This window comes from Muntiacus reevesi, chromosome 10 (assembly GCF_963930625.1).
Source record: "Muntiacus reevesi chromosome 10, mMunRee1.1, whole genome shotgun sequence".
NCBI lineage: Eukaryota > Metazoa > Chordata > Mammalia > Artiodactyla > Cervidae > Muntiacus > Muntiacus reevesi.
The window spans coordinates 16,131,529-16,151,728 of NC_089258.1; the positions used below are offsets into that span (position 1 = coordinate 16,131,529).

The following is a 20,200-nucleotide window of genomic DNA, read 5'->3' on the forward strand; positions in this document are numbered from 1 at the left end:
CTTGAAGTGATGGGACCGGATGCCATGATCTTAGTTTTCTGAATGTTGAGCTTTAAGCCAACTTTTTCACTCTCTTCTTACACTAAGAGGCTTTTTAGTTCTTCTTCACTTTCTGCCGTAGGGATGGTGTCATCTGCATATCTGAGGTTATTGATATTCCTCCCGACAATCTTGATTCCAGCTTGTGCTTCTTCCAGCCCAGGGTTTCTCATGATGTACTCTGCATATAAGTTAAATAAGCAGGGTGACACTATACAGCCTTGACGTACTCCTTTCCTATTTGGAACCAGTCTGTTGTTTCATGTCCAGTTCTATCTGTTGCTTCCTGACCTGCATATAGGTTTCTCAAGAGGCAGGTCAGGTGGTTTGGTATTCCTATCTGTTTCAGAATTTTCCACAGTTTATTGTAATCCACACAGTCATAGGCTTTGGCATAGTCAATAAAGCAGAAATAGATGTTTTTCTGGAACTCTCTTGCTTTTTTGATGATCTAGTGGATGTTGGCAATTTGATCTCTGGTTCCTCTGCCTTTTCTAAAACCAGCTTGAACATCTGGATATTCATGGTTCATGTATTGCTGAAACCTGGCTTGGAGAATTTTGAGCATTCCTTTAGTAGTGTTTGAGATGAGTGCAGTTGTGCAGTTGTTTGAGCATTCTTTGGCATTGCCTTTCTTTGGGATTGGAATGAAAACTGACCTTTTGCAGTCCTATGGCCCCTGCTGAGTTTCCAAATTTGCTGATATATTGAGTACAGCACTTTCACAGCATCATCTTTTAGGATCTGAAATAACTCAACTGGAATTCCATCACCTCCACTAGCTTTGTTTGTAGTGATGCTTCCTAGGCCCACTTGACTTCACATTCCAGGATGTCTGGCTCTAGGTCAGTGATCACACCGTCATGATTATCTGGGCCGTCAAGATCTTTTTTGTACAGTTCTGTGTATTCTTGCCACCTCTGCTTGGTTGCTTCTGCTAAGTCACTTCAGTCGTGTCCACCTCTGTTTGACCCCAGAGACGGCAGCCCACCAGGCTCCCCCATCCCTGGCATTCTCCAGGCAAGAACACTGGAGTGGGTTGCCATTTCCTTCTCCAATGCATGAAAGTGAAAAGTGAGAGTGAAGTCGCTCAGTTGTGTCCGACTGTTAGCAACCCCATGGACTGTAACCGACCAGGCTCCTCCATCCATGGGATTTTCCAGGCCAGAATACTGGAGTGGGGTGCCATTGCCTTCTCCATCTGCTTGGTTAGGATGTTTTATATTGAGATTAATGGCTGCAGTGTTAGTAACCACACTAATTTTAAGAAAAATCCCAGTAGTGTTTTAATGGGAAGAGAATAAGAACGATAAAATGGGAATGATTTGAAGAAATTTATAGATGTTAGTTGAAACACTTGTTAGTAGTTTCTTCATTGGAGTAACTATTTGTGTTTTGTGCTTTTTAGGAAATCATTTCAAGAAACATACCAATCAGATTCTGAAGAATGGAGATCATCAAAAGATCTGAGAAATCATCTTGAAAGTTTAGAATCCGAACTTCAGTTTCTAAGTGGACTTACTGGTATCAGTATAAGAAATTATTGCAAGAAGACAGAAGACTTAACTAGCACTGAGATGGCAGAAAAGAGTAAGTTTTTTTCTTTTGGCTGCACCACATGGCATGCAGAATCTTAATTTTAGTTTTCCAATGAGTGATTGATCCTGGTCTCACAGCAGTGAAAGTGTTGAGTCAACCATTAGACTAGCAGGGCATTTCCAGAGCAAGCATTAATTTCAATCAACAAGTACTGTTGAGGTTTACCTTATTATGCATAGAAAATTAGTTTTCTTATCATTGAAATAAATTCTGCAAGGTAACGACTTGCATGTATGGTTATGGTAAACTTGTTTGTCAGGTGTCTATTGAACTTTATAGTGTATGTAATATTCTTAAAAGCTGCCTCATGTAGATATTAAAGAAGACATGGTCTCTCTTTAAGTACCTGAATAGTCAAGCAACAGAGATAAGTGATTTTAAGGAAAACAGCACTATTAGTTTGTAAATCTTAGCTGTTGTTCACTACTGACATGAGAACTGTGTTACCTCTCATACTCAGATATTTCAAAAACTGGATCATTTGGCAGAGGAGGGTTTCTGGTCCCAGTGACTAATGTATATTAATTACTAAGAGTCTGTGATACACGGACAAGTAAAGAGAAGCTAATTCAGCTCATAGTTGTATGTTGGGGTCTTTGTTTAGAAGAAGGAATCATTTTATGAAATGCTTCCTGATTTTCCTACAGAAATAACCCTCCTGATTGGGGAGAGGGAGAGTGATACTTCGAAAGTCATGGACAACTCACTTCAGTGGAGTTACATATAGAAATGAGTACTGAAATTTAGACACTTCAGGTACTTGAATAGTTGGAATACAGAGAGTATGGAGAGTGAAGTTTTACTGTGCAAAAGTCTGTCTTTCTATTTTGAGTCCTAGGTTTATCCTAGAAGATACTTATGTGGTGGTGCCCATGCAGAATGCCTGTAAAAATTTTTTTAGCTTGTTTCTTTCTTTATTTTTGACTACACTGGGTCTTTGTTGCTGCACGTGGGCTTTCTCCAGTTGTGACCAGCAGGGGCTACTCTCCACTTGTTGTGCATGGACTTCTCATTGCAGTGGTTTCTCTTGTTGTGGAGCACAGGCTCTAGAGGGCATCAGCTCAGTAGTTGAGGTGCATGGACTCAGTTGCCCTGTGGCATGTGGAATCTTCCTGGACAGGGGTCAAACCTGTGTCCCCTGCGTTGGCAGGTGAATTCTTTACCACTGGACCACTAGAGAATTCCCAGAATGCATTTAGAATGGGCTTGTTTCAGAGCTTTTCCCGTTGCTGGCTTAGATTTCAATTTTCCTGGCTCTGCCAGGTTAGTTTCAATTTTTCACATAATATCTGGCTGATCCATCTGATTTTCAGCTTATAAAATTAGTTTACTCTCATCTTTTTCTCTTTATCCTTGTAGAATTGTGCCCTTCTGGTAGAAAGGCCAATACAGGGGTAGATTAAGAGGTACAAACTATTAGGTATAAAATAAGCTATAAGGGTATATTGTACAACATGGGGAATATGGCCAATATTTTATAATAACTGTAAAGGAGTATAACCTTTAAATATTGTGAATCACTATATTGTCCACCTGTAACATATATTGTATAGCACCTATACTCCATTTAAAAAAAGAGCAAATTGTGTCCTTCTAAAAATAACTTCATTAGAAAAATATAATAAAATCAGAATCATGGTTATCTCCTTTCTGAGACATAATGTATAACTTGGAAAAGGCATGAAGGAACTTTATGCAATACGTTGAAATTTCTGTATCTTGATCTTGGTGGTGGTTACTTGGGAAACACATGTAAACATATATATATATCTCATGCTGTATACTTAAGAATAGGGCGTTTTATGAATTTGAGTGTATTCATGTTATACTGCAAAAGTACTTTTGCTATTTTAGTAAAGTTTTGAGAGTTAACTGAATAATTGCGTGGATTTAATTTATTGTCTAAAAAAAATAATAATAGTTTGTCTAACTGGAGCCAGACAATGTTGAAAATATGAAAAATATGAACAGTTATCATAATTCAAATTTGTCTAGAGTTATACTACCGTATTTCTATTTCTTACCTTAATCTTTGGTGTCACTGAGAACTAGAAAATACAAGTTATCTTTAATCATATTTCTCAAAGGTGTATATCCTTCCAGGTATTTTCAATGCAAATGCTAACACTCTCACACATAAACCCACATCTATTATAGATAGCCACACAAAATTAAATAATTGATATTTAAAGAAAATTGTTACTTGCAAACAAAAATCTTTGTTTTTCTGATTTATAGGTATTAAAAAAGTTTTGCAGAGACACAGATTATCAGGAAATTGCCACATGATTACGTTTCAGCTTGAATTTCAGATTCTGGAAATCCAGGTAAATTAAGGAACATGTTGTGGTAGGTAACACAGATTCTGCTGCTATGAAATAAAAATACCCCATACCCCAGTCTTCAGCAGTGGCTGAGTTGAGGAGACATTCCTGAGCCAGGACCCCTTGTAGCATGTTTGTACAAAGTGGTACCATTAAAATTTTTTTTTTCGTTTAAATAAGAATACCCCAGCAACTGCATATGGTAGTATTATTGCTGAGAGCATAGTCTTTATTGAAATAGAGGTAATGAGATGTTTGTGGGATTCCAGGGTGAACCCTGAGGTCATATGAACAGTCTTGGATGCCCTCAGTAGTCAGCTGGTATCTCAGTTATCAGTAATCTGTTAGTTATTTATTGCTGCTTAACATTTGTCCCAAATTGAACAGTTTAAAACAACAAAGAGCATTTATTATCTCACCATTTTCTTTGAGGCAGGAATTTGTGAGTAGCTCAGTTGGTGTTCTTCCTCTGGCCTCTCCTATAATTGTGGTCGTCTGGGACCACCACAATCTGAAGACTATTCAGGGCTGGAGGGTTAGACTTCAAGATGGTCATGGTTATGCCAACAAGTTATACAGAACTACTGAGGCACAACACTGGAGGAAGATACTCTTGGCTAGGATTTTCACATAAAATTAGAAAGCAGACAGACAGAATGTTAACATGCAACCCCTGGTCAGCATAGGGCAGAACAAGACTCAGACATCTTCAAAGTCTGGCTCCAAGAAGAGTAGGATCCAGGGATAATTTTGAGAACTAACCAAGTCTGGGCATGTGCTTTGATAGCAAAAAAACATTTTCAGTCAGTTTGTTTTATGAGTTTGGGCCTATAGGGAGAATGTATAGAGGAAAGAACAGATAAGGACAGGCAAGTTGCCTTGGCCTCAGTTCATCAGGTAACTGAAGTGAATGTAGACCAGTTGTCACAGTCAAGTCATAGGGATAAGCTGCTTGCTTGCATTCACAGTAGTGTGCCCGGATTCCTTATGCTTATCCTCAGCCACAGAAATAGCCTCAAGTTGTGCTTTTTTCTATGCCTTTTTCTATATTAGAAGTTATCCCTGACTAGTCATGAGTGATTGGGTCAAGGTATCTGCACTAGAGGTTTTGCCTCTTGAGAACTCTTTGCAGTCTATGTCCCTGGTTGTCACCACTGACCCTGGCAGGCTGAGAACTGACTAGGTCTCTCATCTGATGACAGAGTTTCCAACTTGCTCCCACCTCAGAGTATCTCTTTCTAGTCTGTCAGAGTGACCTAGAACATCCTCAGTGTGGCATTACTGAAACCAGTTGAGCAGGATGTCAGGTACATGGGTGATGAGTATCCTTTCACTGCTGGCAGTTTGGCACCAGGCCTTGGAGCCTTGCAAAATTCTTAGGATGATACTATACTTCTGCATGACCTCAAAGATCATCTGCTGAAGGCTAGAATAAAATATGGACCCAATTGAGTTAATCTCGTTTAGGATGAACAGCCCGTGCCAGGACTCCAGACTCCTCAGAATTCCTGGATGTTGTCCCATTTTAGAAGGATGCATAGTTGGACCAACTGCCTTTTCTTTCTGGCTAATGTGATCCTAAACTCAGAGTGGTGATATACCAAATGTTTACCTGCATTCTGGCCTCCATTAGTGGCCAGGCCTGTAGATTGTGTCAGGTTGGCAGAATCAGAGCTCTGAGATCTAGTTCCATGTCTTAAAACGTCTGCACTAGCAACCTAGATGCCCAACAGCAGGCGAATAGATAAGGAAGCTGTGGTACATATACACCATGGAATATTACTCAGCCATTAAAAAGAATTCATTTGAATCAGTTCTAATGAGATGGGTGAAACTGGAGCCCATTATACAGAGTGAAGTAAGCCAGAAAGATAAAGATCATTACAGCATACTAACACATATATATAATTTAGAAAGATGGTAATGATAACCCTATATGCAAAACAGAAAAAGAGACACAGATGTACAGAACAGACTTTTGGACTCTGTGGGAGAAGGCGAGGGTGGGATGTTCAGAGAGAACAGCATGTGTATTATCTATAGTGAAACAGATCACCAGCCCAGATGGGATGCATGAGACAAGTGCTCGGGCCTGGTGCACTGGGAAGACCCAGAGAAATCGGGTGGAGAGGGAGGTGAGAGGGGGGATTGGGATGGGGAATACATGTAACTCCGTGGCTGATTCATGTCAATGTAAGACAAAACCCACTGCAATGTTGTGAAGTAATTAGCCTCCAACTAATAAAAATAATTGGAAAAAAAACAAAAACAAAAACTAAAAAAAAAATAAATAAAAATTTGAGGATATGAAATTAAAAAAAAAAACAAACGTCTGCACTATCAGTGTATACGTGTCCAGGAAACTGCTTAGGGGCATCCTGTTAGGTTGGTGCAAAAGTAATTGCAGTTTTGCATTGTTGAACTTTGCCGTTTGATATTGGAATGCATTCTTAAATAAGTATGGTTATGGTGTACATCATTTTAATGTGCATTTCTCACTTTATGTTTCTTTGCTAATTACTTGTTACTTGCTGTTTATTTTGTATTTATTTTAGACTATAGAAATGATATTAGACAAAAAGCAAATTTGAGGAGTTTTTTTATTTGCGTTCAAAATGGGTCATAAAGCAGAAGAGACAACTCATAACATCAAAACCACATTTGGCCCAGGAACTGCTAACGAGCATACAGTGCAGTGGTGGTTCCAGAAGTTTTGCAAAGGAGACGAGAGCCTTGAAAATTGAGGAGCCTAGTAGCCGGCCATCAGAGGTTGACGATGACCAACTGAGAGCAATCATCGAAGTTGACCCTCTTACAACTACATGAGAAATTGCCAAAGAGCTCAGTGTCAACCATTCTATGGTCATTTGGCATTCAAAGCAAATTGTAAAGGTGAAGAAGCTCAGTAAGTGAATGCCTTATGAGCTGACCGAAAATTTAAAAAACCGTTGTTCTGAAGTGTTGTCTTAGCTTATTCTGTGCAACAACAGAGAACCATTTCTCAACTAGATTGTGATGTGTGATAAAAAGTGGATTTTATACAACCACCACCAGTGACCTGCTCAGTGGTTGGGCTGAGAAGAAGCTCCAAAGCACTTCCCAAAGCAAACTTGCACCAGAAGAAAGTCATGGTCACTATTTGGTGGTCTGCTGCCCATCTGATCAACTCCTGCTTTTTAAATCCCAGCAAAACCACTGCATCAGAGAAATATGCCCAGCAAATTGATGAGATGCACCAAAAACTGCAACACCTGAAGCCAGTATTGATCAACAGAATGGGTCCAATTCTGCTTCACAACAATGCCCAAATCCGTGTTGTACAACCAATGCTTCAAGGTTGAACGAATCAGACTACGAAGTTTTGCCTCATCTGCCATATTCACCTGACCTCTTGCCAACTGACTACTACCTTCTCAAAGCATCTCAGCAACTTTTGGCAGGGAAAATGTTACCATACCCAGCAGGAGGCAGAAAACGCTTTCTAAGAGTTTGTTGAATCCCGAAGCATAAGCTTTTATGCTACAGGAATAACAAACTTATTTCTCATTGGTAAAAATGTGCTGATTGTAATGGTTCCTATTTTGATTAATGAAGATGTGTTTGAGCCTAGTTATAATGATTTAAAATTCACAGTCCAAAACTTCAGTTACTTTTGTATCAACCTAATAGTAGCCTTGGGCTTCTACAGGCTTTTTCTTCCATTGTTATTCATCTTTTTATAGTCACTCTCTGGGTTATCTGGAGAAAAGCCAGATTGCTGGTAAAATTAGGCTCATCTTTGGGAAATTGTTGTTCAGTCACTCAGTCGTGTCCGACTCTCTGCAACCCCATGGACTGCAGCATGCTAGGCTTCCCTGTCCTTCATCATCTCCCAGAGTTTGCTCAAACTCATGTCCATTGAGTTGGTGATGCCATCCAACCATCTCATCCTCTGTCATCCCCTTCTCCTCCTGCCTTCAACCTTTACCAGTATCAGGGTCTTTTCTAATGAGTAGGCTCTTCGCCTCACGTGGCCAACGTATTGGAACTTCAGCTTCAGCATCAGGCCTTCCAGTGAATATATCAATGAATATCAGGATTGATTTCCTTTAGGATTGACTGGTTTGATCCCCTTGCAGTCCAAGGGACATGTATGGGAAGCTGTACATGAGTCCAGTTGGAAAAAAGACCATACTCTGAAGTTGAGATGAACAACCTACTCAGTGCAGCTGTACATTCCAGGATAGGTTGTGGCCAGAAGTTGGTTGGTGTGCTCATTAGTGGGGCTTTGGTCTGAGATATAAAACAGAATAGAATATTTTAATTTCATTTTGTTGAAGTTGCATACTTGTGGTCACTTTAATCCTTTGAAGGAAAGCATCAAGTGGCAATTTGGTCACATCAGAAGTCAGATCACACTTAAGGTTTCAATTTAGGGACATTTTTTTAAGTAACATAATGTGCTTCTGAAGAATGGCTATTATTTGACTAGAGGCATTCCTAGCATGAACTGGTACTGCAGTTCCCACAGTGGCTTGACTTGAATGGTCCTGGATGGCCACCATGAAGTCACATAGACAGGACCAGAGCCATGTGGGCCCTGCCCTACAGTCCTGCTACCCATGCTATAGTGGCTACACTCCCTACCTCCTACCAGACAGTAGTGACACCAGCCCAGACCTCACCTCCCTATTAACAGTACTTTAAGCTAATATTCTGATCCTCATACTACCAAAGCATGATTGAAAATTTTGTAACCATTTTGTAATGGCCTGCAGTTACACTGTTAGCTCATATGCTTAATGAATTAAAATTAGTTGTGCTGCATATAATAGGAAACTTAAAAAGAAAAAGGAAGATTCAGAATACTAGAAGTTTATTTTGCTTGGCCCTGCCATCACCCATGTGGGTGCCACATTATGGTGCAGTTATCACTTCAGCATTTCAGACATTGGGAAAGGGCTGGGCAAACAGGGGCTCACCTTTTCCATTGAACAGCATTTTTTAGAAATTGTAATACCCATCATTTTCACCTGCATTCTAATGGCCAATAAATACATGCAGGGGAGGCTGGAAATTTAGTCTTCATTATGCATGGCCATGTGGCCAATGGACAAATTGGAGCAAGAAAGAAGTCCACATATTGGGGACTACGAGCAGTTTCTGTCCCATATACTTTAGGGGATGCAGGAAAAAAAATCTAAGGAGAACAGTTTATACAATTTGAAAGACCTAGAACTCAGTAATCACTGAATCTCTAAAGGGACATAAGTTGTCATTATATACATTTCAAAGTGTGTAGGTGCTTTTGAACTGCTTGATTTTACCTAATTTGCTACAGAAAGAGCATGCTGTCCCAAGCTATGTTAAGAACACTCTGTTTCTCTCTATACCTTAGAACTATATCTCTAGTGGAATCACCAGGTTAAAGGAGATGTACATGTAAATTTTGATTGATAGTACCAAACTGCCTTCTAAAATACTTTTACCATTTTACATATTGGGCAGATTTTTATAGTTGAGACTGATAGAAAAGCAGTGGTAAAGAAATAGCTATATTTTATGTTCTAAAACATTTTTAAAAACAAAATTTCCACTAGAGGGAGATGTTTAGCTATCAGAAAGTTTAAAAGTAACCTAACTAATAAATCTATCTTATTATAGAATATTGTTATTATAAAATCATGGTAGTACAGTGTTAGAAACCACAGGTGACCTAAAATCGTGTAAATAGGATGTTGGGACCAAAAGTAAACTGATAGATTATCTGGGTCAACCCTGTTACTCTATAGGGAAATGCACCCAAAATGTTTGAATGATTACCCATGTTGGCACAGTTCTTGTCATATGCAATTGGAGCATACAACTCTTTTCTCCAGATTTACTGTCTGATGTTGTTAGTGTTGTTGTACTGTTTGTGAGGAGTTGCAAGAATATTAGAATCAACATGTACCAGCATTCATGGTCCATGTAGCACAATAAATCAAATGGGTGACAGTTTGTGGAGTAAGAGACAAATTGAATGTATTTTTGTAATTACTCTCCCTGAAACCCAACGAACTGGAAAAAATGATCCCAAAAATAGGGAACTTTTGAAACTAAAAAGAATATTTGTCTTGGTACAAGTTCAACTACTGGGAACTATAAAAAATAAAATTGACAGCTTGGGTAATCACAAAGGTATGTGAGACAATTAAAAACAATGGCAGGGTTGAACAATAAGGTTCACCTCCTACACAGAGCCAGCCCTTCAAAACTGAAGAGGTGGCTGTTTCATCTAATGCATAGAAACCAACAAAGACAATCTGGTAAAATGAAGAAAGAGAGTAATATGTTTGAAATAAGAAAGAACAAGATACAACCTCAGGAAAAAAACCTTAATGAAGCAGAGATAAGTAATTTACCTGATGAAGAGTTCAAAGTAATGGTCACAAAGATGCTAACCAAACTCAGGAAAGGAATGCATGAATACATTGAGAACTTCAACAAAGATATGGAAAATATAAGTTCCAAACAGAAGTCCCGGAGCTGAAGAATACAGTAACTGAATTGAAAAATATGTTAGAGAATTTCAACTGCTGACAACATGAGAGAGAATAAAAGATCAGTAAACTCAAAGACAGGGCACAGGAACTCACCAGATGAAAGCAACAAGAGGGAAAAAGAATGAAAATGAAGGTAGTTTAAGGGATTTATGGGATAAAATAAAGCATGCTAACATTGACATTATAGGCATCCCAGAAGGAGAAGAGAAAGGGTACAAAAACATACTTGAACAAATAGTGGTGGCAATTTAACTTCCCTAAACTGTAAAAACAGTTCTTCAGATCCAGGAACCCCAGTGAGTTCCACGTTAGAGAAACCCCCCAAAACCCCACGCAGAGACACATTAAAATCAAAATACCAAAATTTGAAACCAAGAAGAGACTCTTAAAAGCAAAAACAAGAGAAAAACAATTGTTATATATAAGGGAACCCCCTAAAAACTTTCAGCAGGTTTTTTAGCAGAAACTTTGCAGATGAGAGGAGAGTGGCAGGATATAGTCAACGTGCTGAAAGAAAATAATTTCCAACCAAGATTAAACCTGGCAAAGTTATGATTCAGAATTGAAGGAGAGATAAAATAGTTTTGCAGATAAGCAAAAGCTAAAGGAGTTTATCACCACTAAACCAGCCTTAAGAGAAATGTTAAAGGGATTTCCTTAAGCTGAAAAGAAAGGTCAGTAAATTGTTAACAGGAAAACATGAAAGTATAAATCTCACTGGTAAATGTAAATATATAATTGTTGTTGTTCAATTACTAAGTTGTGTTTGATTCTTTATGACACCATGGACTGCGGCAAGTCAGGATAGGTAGTGAATTAATCACTCATAAAGCTGGTATGAAGGTTAAAAGACAAAAGTAGTAAAAACAACTAACTACAGTGATTATTTATGGGAGTATGGCTGAGTCCCTTTGTTTTCCACCTGAAAATACCACAACATTGTTAATCGACTATATTCCAGTATGAAAGATATGAAACCCAAAAATAACAGAAGGAAGGGAATAAATAACATATATCAACAGAATTGCCTGGCAGTCTAGTGATTAGGACTCTGCAATCTCACTGCAGAGGGCCTGGGTTTGATCCCTGGGAACTAATACCCCACGAGCCATGCGGTGTGGCCAAAACAAGGAAAACTCGGAACATAGATCAGAGCAGAAGAAAATGAAATAGGAACTAAAAAGACGTTAGAAAAGATCAATGAAACTAAGAGCTAGTAATTTGAAAGGATAGTCAAAACTGAATAAATAGACTCACCAAGAAAAAGAAGAAAGACTTAAAACTCAGAAATGGAAGAGGAGTCATTACATCTGCTACCACAGGAATACACAGGATCATAAGAGACCACTGTGATCAGTTATGCACCAACAAAGGGATAAGCAGCTAAAAACAACCTTCCAGGGCTGACTCAGGAAGAAATAGAAAATCTGAGCAGAGTAATTACTAAAAAGGAGATTGAATCAGTGATTTAAAACCTCCCAACTAACTGAAATCCAGGACCAGAAGGTTTCACTGATGACTGTACCAGACATTTAAAGCATTAATACCAGTGTTTCTAAAACTGTTCCAAAAAGCAGAGGGAGAGCACTTTGAACTCACTGTATAATGCCAGCATTACTCTGATACTGCAAACAGACAAGGGCACAAGGAAGAAAATTAAAACCCAATGTCCCTGGTGAACATAGATGCAAAAATCCTTAATAAAATTAAAACTAAATTCAATAATGCATTAAAAGGATCATACATGATGATCAAGTGAAATTTATTTCAGGGATGCAGAGATTGTTCAAAATTTGCAAATCTATTGATGTGTATACCGCATTAACAGAAAAAGAAGGATAAAAAATTAATATGATTATCTCAATACATGCCAAAAAAGCATTTGATTAATGTCAACAACCATTTAGCAAATTTAACCCTTTAATCATTTCAACAAAGTGAGTATAGAGGGAATATACCTCAAAATAATAAAGGATGTATATGATAAGCTCTATACAGTCAGCAACAAAAAGACCGGGAGCTGACTGTGGCTCAGATCATGAACTCCTTATTGCCAAATTCAGGCTTAAATTGAAGAAAGTAGGGAAAACCACTAGACCATTCAGGTATGACCTAAATCAAATCCCTTATGATTATACAATGGAAGTGAGAAATAGATTTAAGGGACTAGATCAGGCACTAGAGTGCCTGATGAACTATGGATAGAGGTTTGTGACATTGTACAGGAGACAGGGATCAAGACCATCCCCATGGAAAAGAAATGCAAAAAAGCAAAATGGCTGTCTGAGGAGGCCTTACAAATAGCTGTGAAAAGAAGCGAAGCGAAAAGCAAAGGAGAAAAGGAAAGGTTGAATGCAGAGTTCCAAAGAATAGCAAGGAGAGATAAGAAGGACTTCCTCAGTGATCAGTGTAAATAAATAGGGGAAAACAACAGAATGGGAAAGACTACAGTTCTCTCCAAGAAAGCTAGAGATACCAAGGGAACATTTCATGCAAAGATGGGCTTGATAAAGGATAGAAATGGTAGGGACCTAATAGAAGCAGAAGATATTAAGAAGAGGTGGCAAGAATACCCAGAAGAACTGTACAAAAAAGATCTTCATGACCCAGATAATCACAATGGTATGCTCACTCACCAAGAGCCAGAAATCCTGGAATGTGAAGTCAGGCGTGCCTTAGAAAGCATCAATACGAACAAATCTAGTGGATGTGATGGAATTCCAGTTGAGCTATTTCAAATCCTGAAAGATGATGCTGTAAAAGTGCTGCACTCAGTATGCCTGCAAATTTGGAAAACTCAGCAGTGGCCACAGGACTGAAAAGGTCAGTTTTCATTATAATCCCAAAGAAAGGCAATGCCAAAGAATGCTCAAACTATCGCACAGTTGCACTCATCTCACACGCTAGTAAAGTAGTGCTCAAAATTCTCCAAGCCAGGCTTCAGCAATACGTGAACCATGAACTTCCAGATGGTCAAGCTGGTTTTAGAAAAAGCAGAGGAACCAGAGATCAAATTGCCAACATCCACTGGATCATCAAAAAAGCAAGAGAGTTCCAGAAAAACATCTATTTCTGCTTTATTGACTATGTGAAAGCCTTTGGCTGTGTGGCTCACAATAAACTGTGGAAAATTCTGAAAGATGGGAATACCAGACCACCTGACCTGCCTCTTGAGAAACCTATATGCAGGTCAGGAAGCAACAGTTAGAACTGGACATGGAACAACAGACTAGTACCAAATCAGAAAAGGAGTATGTCAAGGCTGTATATTGTCACCCTGCTTATTTAACTTACATGCAGAGTACATCATGAGAAACGCTGGGTTTGAAGAAGCGAAAGCTGGAATCAAGATTGCCAGGAGGAATATCAATAACTTCAGATATGCAGATGACACCACCCTTATGGAAGAAAGTGAAGAGGAACTAAAAAGCCTCTTGATGAAAGTGAAAGAGGAGAGTGAAAAAGTTGGCTGAAAGCTCAACATTCAGAAAACTAAGATCATGGCATCTGGTCCCATCACTTGATGGGAAATAGATGGGGAGACAGTGGAAACAGTGTCAGACTTTATTTTGGGGGGCTCCAAAATCACTGTAGATGGTGACTGCAGCCATGAAATTAAAAGACGCTTACTCCTTGGAAGGAAAGTTATGACCAACCTAGACAGCATATTAAAAAGCAGAGACATTACTTTGCCATCAAAGGTCCGTCTAGTCAAGGCTATGGTTTTTCCAGTGGTCATGTATGGATGTAAGAGTTGGACAATGAAGAAAGCTGAGTGCCGAAAAATTGATGCTTTTGAACTGTGGTGTTGGAGAAGACTCTTCAGAGTCCCCTGGACTGCAAGAAGATCCAACCATTCCATCCTAAAGGAAATCAGTCCTGGGTGTTCCTGGATCAGTTCAAGGACTGATGTTGAAGCTGAAACTCCAATATTTTGGCCACCTAATATGAAGAACTGACTCATTGGAAAAGACCCTAATGCTGCGAAAGACTGAGGGCAGGAGGAGAAGGGGACGACAGAGGATGAGATGGTTGGATGGCATCACCGACCCAATGGACATGAGTTTAGGTAAACTCTGGGAGTTGGTGATGGACAGGGAGGCCTGGCGTGCTGTGATTCATGGGGTCACAAAGAGTCAGACACGACCGAGTGACTTTGACTTTCACTTTATAGAGCGAAGACCATAGAATGGGGGAAGGATAGTTTCTTCAATAAATGGTGTTGGAACAACTGGATAGCCACATGCCAAAGAATGAAACTGGATCACTCTTACATCACACACAAAACCTAACTCAAATTAACAAGTAACAATATTAACTCAGAATAGGTTAAAAATTTGAATGTCAGACCTGAGACCGTAAAAATGCTAGAAGAATACATAGATGTTAAGCCTCTTGACATCACTCTGGCAATGACTTTTTAGATTTGACACCAAATGCAAAAATGAACAAGTGGAACTATGTGAAACTAAAAAGTTTCTGCACAGCAAGGGAAACCATCAACAAAATGACAAGATTGAATGGGAAAAAACAGTTGCAAATCATATCTAATAAGGTGTTAATGTCCAAAACATATAAATCGTAGACTTTATAATGACAAGATAATTTGCCTATTCTAATGGGTAAAAGACCAAAATCCAAAACACACACACACACTCAAACAAAGACAAGCTATTCCTCTGAGATTTTTTCTTTCCTTTCTTTTGTGTGTGTGTTGGGGGGGGGGGGTGTTATCATAGCTTTATATGAGATACAGTTCACATAACATATAATTCATCCATTTAAGTTATACATTCAGCAGTTTTTATTCTGTTCAGATTTGTACAACCATCACATCTAATTTAGAACTTTTTTATTACCTCAAAGAAAAACCTCATCTTCTTTATCATCCCTCATTTTCCCTTCTTCTGCCCAAACCTAACTTATCCATATCTTTTGTCTCTATAGATGTGCCTATTCTGGCACTTCATAAAAAATGAAGTTGCATAATTTTTGGTCTTTTTTTGACCAATTTCTTTTACTTAGCACCAGTGTTTTCAGGATTCATTCATTCATGTTATCACATTTATTGTTACTTCATTCTTTTTTTCTAGCTGTGTTGTGAGGATGTATCACATTATGCTTCTTCATTCATCAGCTAAGAAACATTTGGTGGTTTGTTTTTTCCTTTTGGCTGTTATGGATAACACTTCTGAAACTACTTATGTATATAAGTTTTTTAGTGGACATGTGTTTTAATTTTTCTTGTGTATATCTAGGTAGAGAATTACTATGGGATTTCCTTGATGGCTCAGTGTTAAAGAATCCACCTGCTAGGCAGGAGACCACCTGCAATGCAGAAGACTTGGGTTCAGTCCTTGGGTTGAGAAAATTCCCTGGAGAAGGAAATAGCAACTCACTCTAGTATTCTGGCCTTGAAAGTTCATGGACAGAGGAGACTGGTGGGCTACAGTCCTTAGAGTAACAAGAGTTGGACACAACTTTGCAACTAAACCACCACCACCAGAAAATTACTGGGTCAGATGGAAGTACAGCTATGACTGTATGTTGAGCATTTTTTCATAAGTTTATTGGCCATTTGTATTATCATCTCTGATGAAATGTCTGTTGAGATCCATTGCCCAGTTTTTAATTGGGTTATTTGTCTTTTTATTATTGAGTTGTAAGAGTGTTCTGGAAATTTGTTTCTGATTAGATATGGTAGTAGATGCCCATAGTCTATTTTGACTACAGCTGCTCCTAATAATTCCCACTATATTCTTGAGCAGCTGAAAAACTAAACAGAGATTATAAGCATTTAATATCCATTTCTCCAGCAGCTGAAAATACTGAAAAGTCAGATACACCCAGACAAATGGGGAAGAATCAATCATTTATCTGTTCATCCTGTATCCTTTGGAAATAGCAGAAATTGCTGGATCTACTCCTGTAAACAAAAAAGATCCACAGAGTACACAGCACAAAGATGGTACAGAGTTTGTTCATCATCATTTAGGATTCTTGCCATGAAAGTAATTAGAAAATGGAGTTAAAGTCTCTTTGAAAGAATGAATCCAGGAAATGCAGGAACATGCTATATTGTAACTGTTTACATTCTTAAATGAAAGCATTCAAAGAAAACTGAATAAAAGGGAAAGAGAGCTGAGAGAAAGAAAGGAAGAATAAAATGATTATAGTGCTGAGAGCTAAATTAGGAGTAGCTAGGAGTAGAATATGGAGGATAGGCTTGAGAAAAATCACTTACAAGTACAACTGAAAAGACGAAAAATCTGGAAGACAAAATGAAGATATGTGTCATTTTTCCAAAAAAAACCCAAAAAAGTGAAACAGAAATGATAGGTAAATATATAGTATGAGAAAATTTACTAGAGTAAAGGAGAAAACCTTGATTTTAGAAATAAAATGGATAACTAATAAGGGTTGTAACACAGGGAATTCTACTCAGTACTCTGTAATGATCTATGTGGGGAAAGAATCGTAAAAAAAAAAAAAAAAAAACTGCGGATGTCTGTGTATGTATCACTGATTCACTTTGCTGTGCATGTGAAATTAGCACAACATTGGAAACCAACTGTACTCCAATAAAAAAAAATTTTTTAAGTAACCCATATTTGCAGTACTTTTTATTGGCTACTATTTGGCATATTTTGAAAGTAGTTTTTTTCTCCTTTTTTAAAAGTTGACTGTGCTTTGATTTAAAAAAGAAAAGCTTTATTTTTTGTTCTTATTTTAGGATAAGGAGAGTTTATCTTCTGTTATTACTGACCTCAGCATAATAATGGAGCCCAATGAATATTCAGAATTAAGTGAATTTGTGTCTAGGTAAGGTATTTACTTTTTTTTATAAGGATATTTCTTTCAGATTACAATTTTAAGTTTACCTGTTCTTTTTGTTGATAAGTAAATATCAAAATATCTCTAAATGCATAACACCATTTTTGGTCCTGATGTGTAGGCACTGTGTTAAGGGGGAGCATAACATCTATTAGCAGCTGACCGGAGGGCAGAGTGACTGGGGGTGTAGGATAAGATGCAGTTAGCAATGTCTGTAAGGTCCACATTATGGATTTTGGAACTTGACCATAGTCCTATGACAAATGTAAAGGTACGGAAAGATTTTAAACAGAGCCTAAGGGAGGCAAAATTTTGAAATCTGGGAAAAGATTGTTCTTGATGTTGCAGGGAGAAGGGATTTAAGGGGTGCAAAATTGGATACAGGAGGATCAGTGACTAGCCCATTAAAACAGTTCAGGGAAACAGAAATTTGTAGTTTGGCCTAGACTAATGGTGGTTGAGATAGAGGACTGGGTAGATGGGGTATATTTAGGAAGCATCATTGAATAGGCGTGATGTTGGTTGAAAAAGAGGGGTCAGGAGTCACTGACAAATGATAATTCCTTGATGATGCTGATTGCATTTGTTGAGATAGGAAAAGTGGCAAGAAGAGCATGGCAAATGAGATTGTGACTTCAGTTTAGACATGTTGAACATAAGTGCTTTTGAAACACTACAGTAAAAATAAGAACTAGGCAGCTAAGAAGAGATGTAAGTAGTAGATATAAACACTGGGGTTCTCTACCAGTGGGTAAAGTTAAAACTTTGAGCAAGAATGAGATTGCCTCTGGAGAGAATGTAGAAAATAGGGAAAGGACTGAAACTGAACCTTCAAGAATTCTAAAATGTATGTTGAATAGATTTGAAGGATCCTGCAAAGGATTTAGAAAACTGAAAGATGGGAGGGCAAACCAGGAATTTATTGTTGATCTTTGACAGTTGGATTGACAATTTTTCTTACACATCTTTAAAGAAATCTTTCCAATGTCTGCTGGAGTACATAGGTTGTGAAAAGAAGTCTGCTATATTGTTTTTGTGTATGCATGCATTTTGGGGGCTGCTTTCATATCTTTCTATTAATTTTTTTTTGACAGTTTGTGCTATTTCTAGAGAGTGTTTATGTGAACATTTCTAACTATATCTTTTGAGATACTTTTTCTGTCCTGTTCTCTTTCTTCTTCTCCAACTCTGACTACTTATATGTTAAAACGTTTGATGTATTACATTATCTTCAAGTTCTGAAGTCCAGTCTGCAATGAGCTCACTGAAGGGATTTGTCATATCTAAAGTACTTTTTTTTTTTTAATTTCTAGTGTTTTAATTTGATTCTTAATTTTTTTCTTTGCTTAAATTCCCCATTTTTGATGAATATTATCTAGCTTTCTTACTAGATCTTTTAATTTATTAATCATGGTTATTTTTTTCTTTAATGCTTTATTATGGAAATTTTCAAATATAGGTTCCTACTGCTTTCCAAAAATAGAGCATTCCTATGAAACCTTTTGTAGGCCAAAATAGTGTAAAGCAAAGAAGCTATTACCTCTGGACAGTTTTTGCTAATAGATGTGCAGAATAAGTCAAGATATAGCACAGATAGTCACAGACACAGTTCAAAGTTGATGCTGAGATGCTGAGTGTGGTTTCTGGGGAAGGAGCTTGGTGGTACCAGTCTTGCTGCTCAGGGTGCATGTTGGCTTACTGCAAAACAAACCCTGAATGCTATTCTTACTTTTCTCCTTTTTTTCTAAAAGTGAAGATTCTTTCAGATTTCTTTTGATTATCAAGAAGAGGTAATAATGTAAATCTTTGGTAGAAGTAAAGTGGTGTGAGGCTTCCTTGCTGGCTCAGTGTAAACAATCTGCCTACCAAAGCAGAGACGTGGGCTCTGGTTTGGGAAGATCCCACATGCTGTGTAGCAGCTAAGCTCGTGCACCACAACTATTAAGCGTGTGCTCTGGGGCCCAGGAATCACACCTACTGAAGCCCATGTGCTCTAGAGCCCATACTCCACAAGAGAAGCCATTGTAATGAGAAGACTACACACTGCAATGAAGAGTAGCCCTTGATCCCTGCAACTAGAGAAAAGCCTTCATAGCAAGGAAGACCAAGCACAGCCATAAATAAATGACAAGTGAAAGTGAAAGTCGACCACATGGACTATACAGTCCATGAAATTCTCTAGGCCAAAATACTGGAGTGGGTAGCCATTCCCTTTTCCAGGGGATCTTCCTGACCCAGGAATCAATCCAGTGTCTCCTGCATTGCAGGCAGATTCTTTACCAATTGAGCTACCAGGGAAGCCCCATGATTAAATAAATAATTTAAAAATAAAAAGTAAAGTGGATTGACTCAAACTTTTGAGAAGTGGAAGGATACATGGATCTATAAAAATAATATTATAATTAGCCTGCAGCTATCCATTAGGCACTTTCAGCAATTATAAATATTTTGTGACTCTTATTTCATCTTCTTACATGTTTTAAACTTTGAGTTTAGAAATAATTATAGAATCACAAGAAGTTGCAGTAAAAACCATATATAAGGAAGAATCTATATTCCCTCATCCAGCCTCTGAGAGTGGTAGCATCTTGTATAATTGTAGTATACTATCAAAACCAGAACATTGATATTAGTAAAATTCAGAGAGCTTTTACAGATTTAGATTTATAGTTCAGTGGTATTAAGTACATTCATAATGTTATACAGTCATCATCACCATGCATCTCCATGACTCTTTTCATCTTGTAAAATTGAAACTCCATACCCATTAAGCCATAGCTCCCCATTTCCTTCTTTGCCCAACTCCTAGCAGTCACTGCTCTTATTCTTTCTCTGTGATTTTAAATCAGTTATTTTAAAGCCTATATCTAATATTATCAA

At 38.0% G+C, this 20,200-nt stretch overlaps 1 protein-coding gene across 2 annotated transcripts in view; it reads left to right on the forward strand.

The window, feature by feature from the left end:
* CENPP (centromere protein P) overlaps positions 1–20,200 on the forward strand; it is a 227,883-nt gene that overhangs the window by 18,510 nt on the left and 189,173 nt on the right. For both annotated transcript variants that reach the window (XM_065946868.1, XM_065946869.1), the window contains exons 2-4: positions 1,448–1,629; positions 3,877–3,965; positions 17,220–17,308. In XM_065946868.1, the coding sequence (XP_065802940.1) occupies positions 1,448–1,629; positions 3,877–3,965; positions 17,220–17,308 (360 nt within the window). The remainder of the gene's footprint in view (positions 1–1,447; positions 1,630–3,876; positions 3,966–17,219; positions 17,309–20,200) is intronic.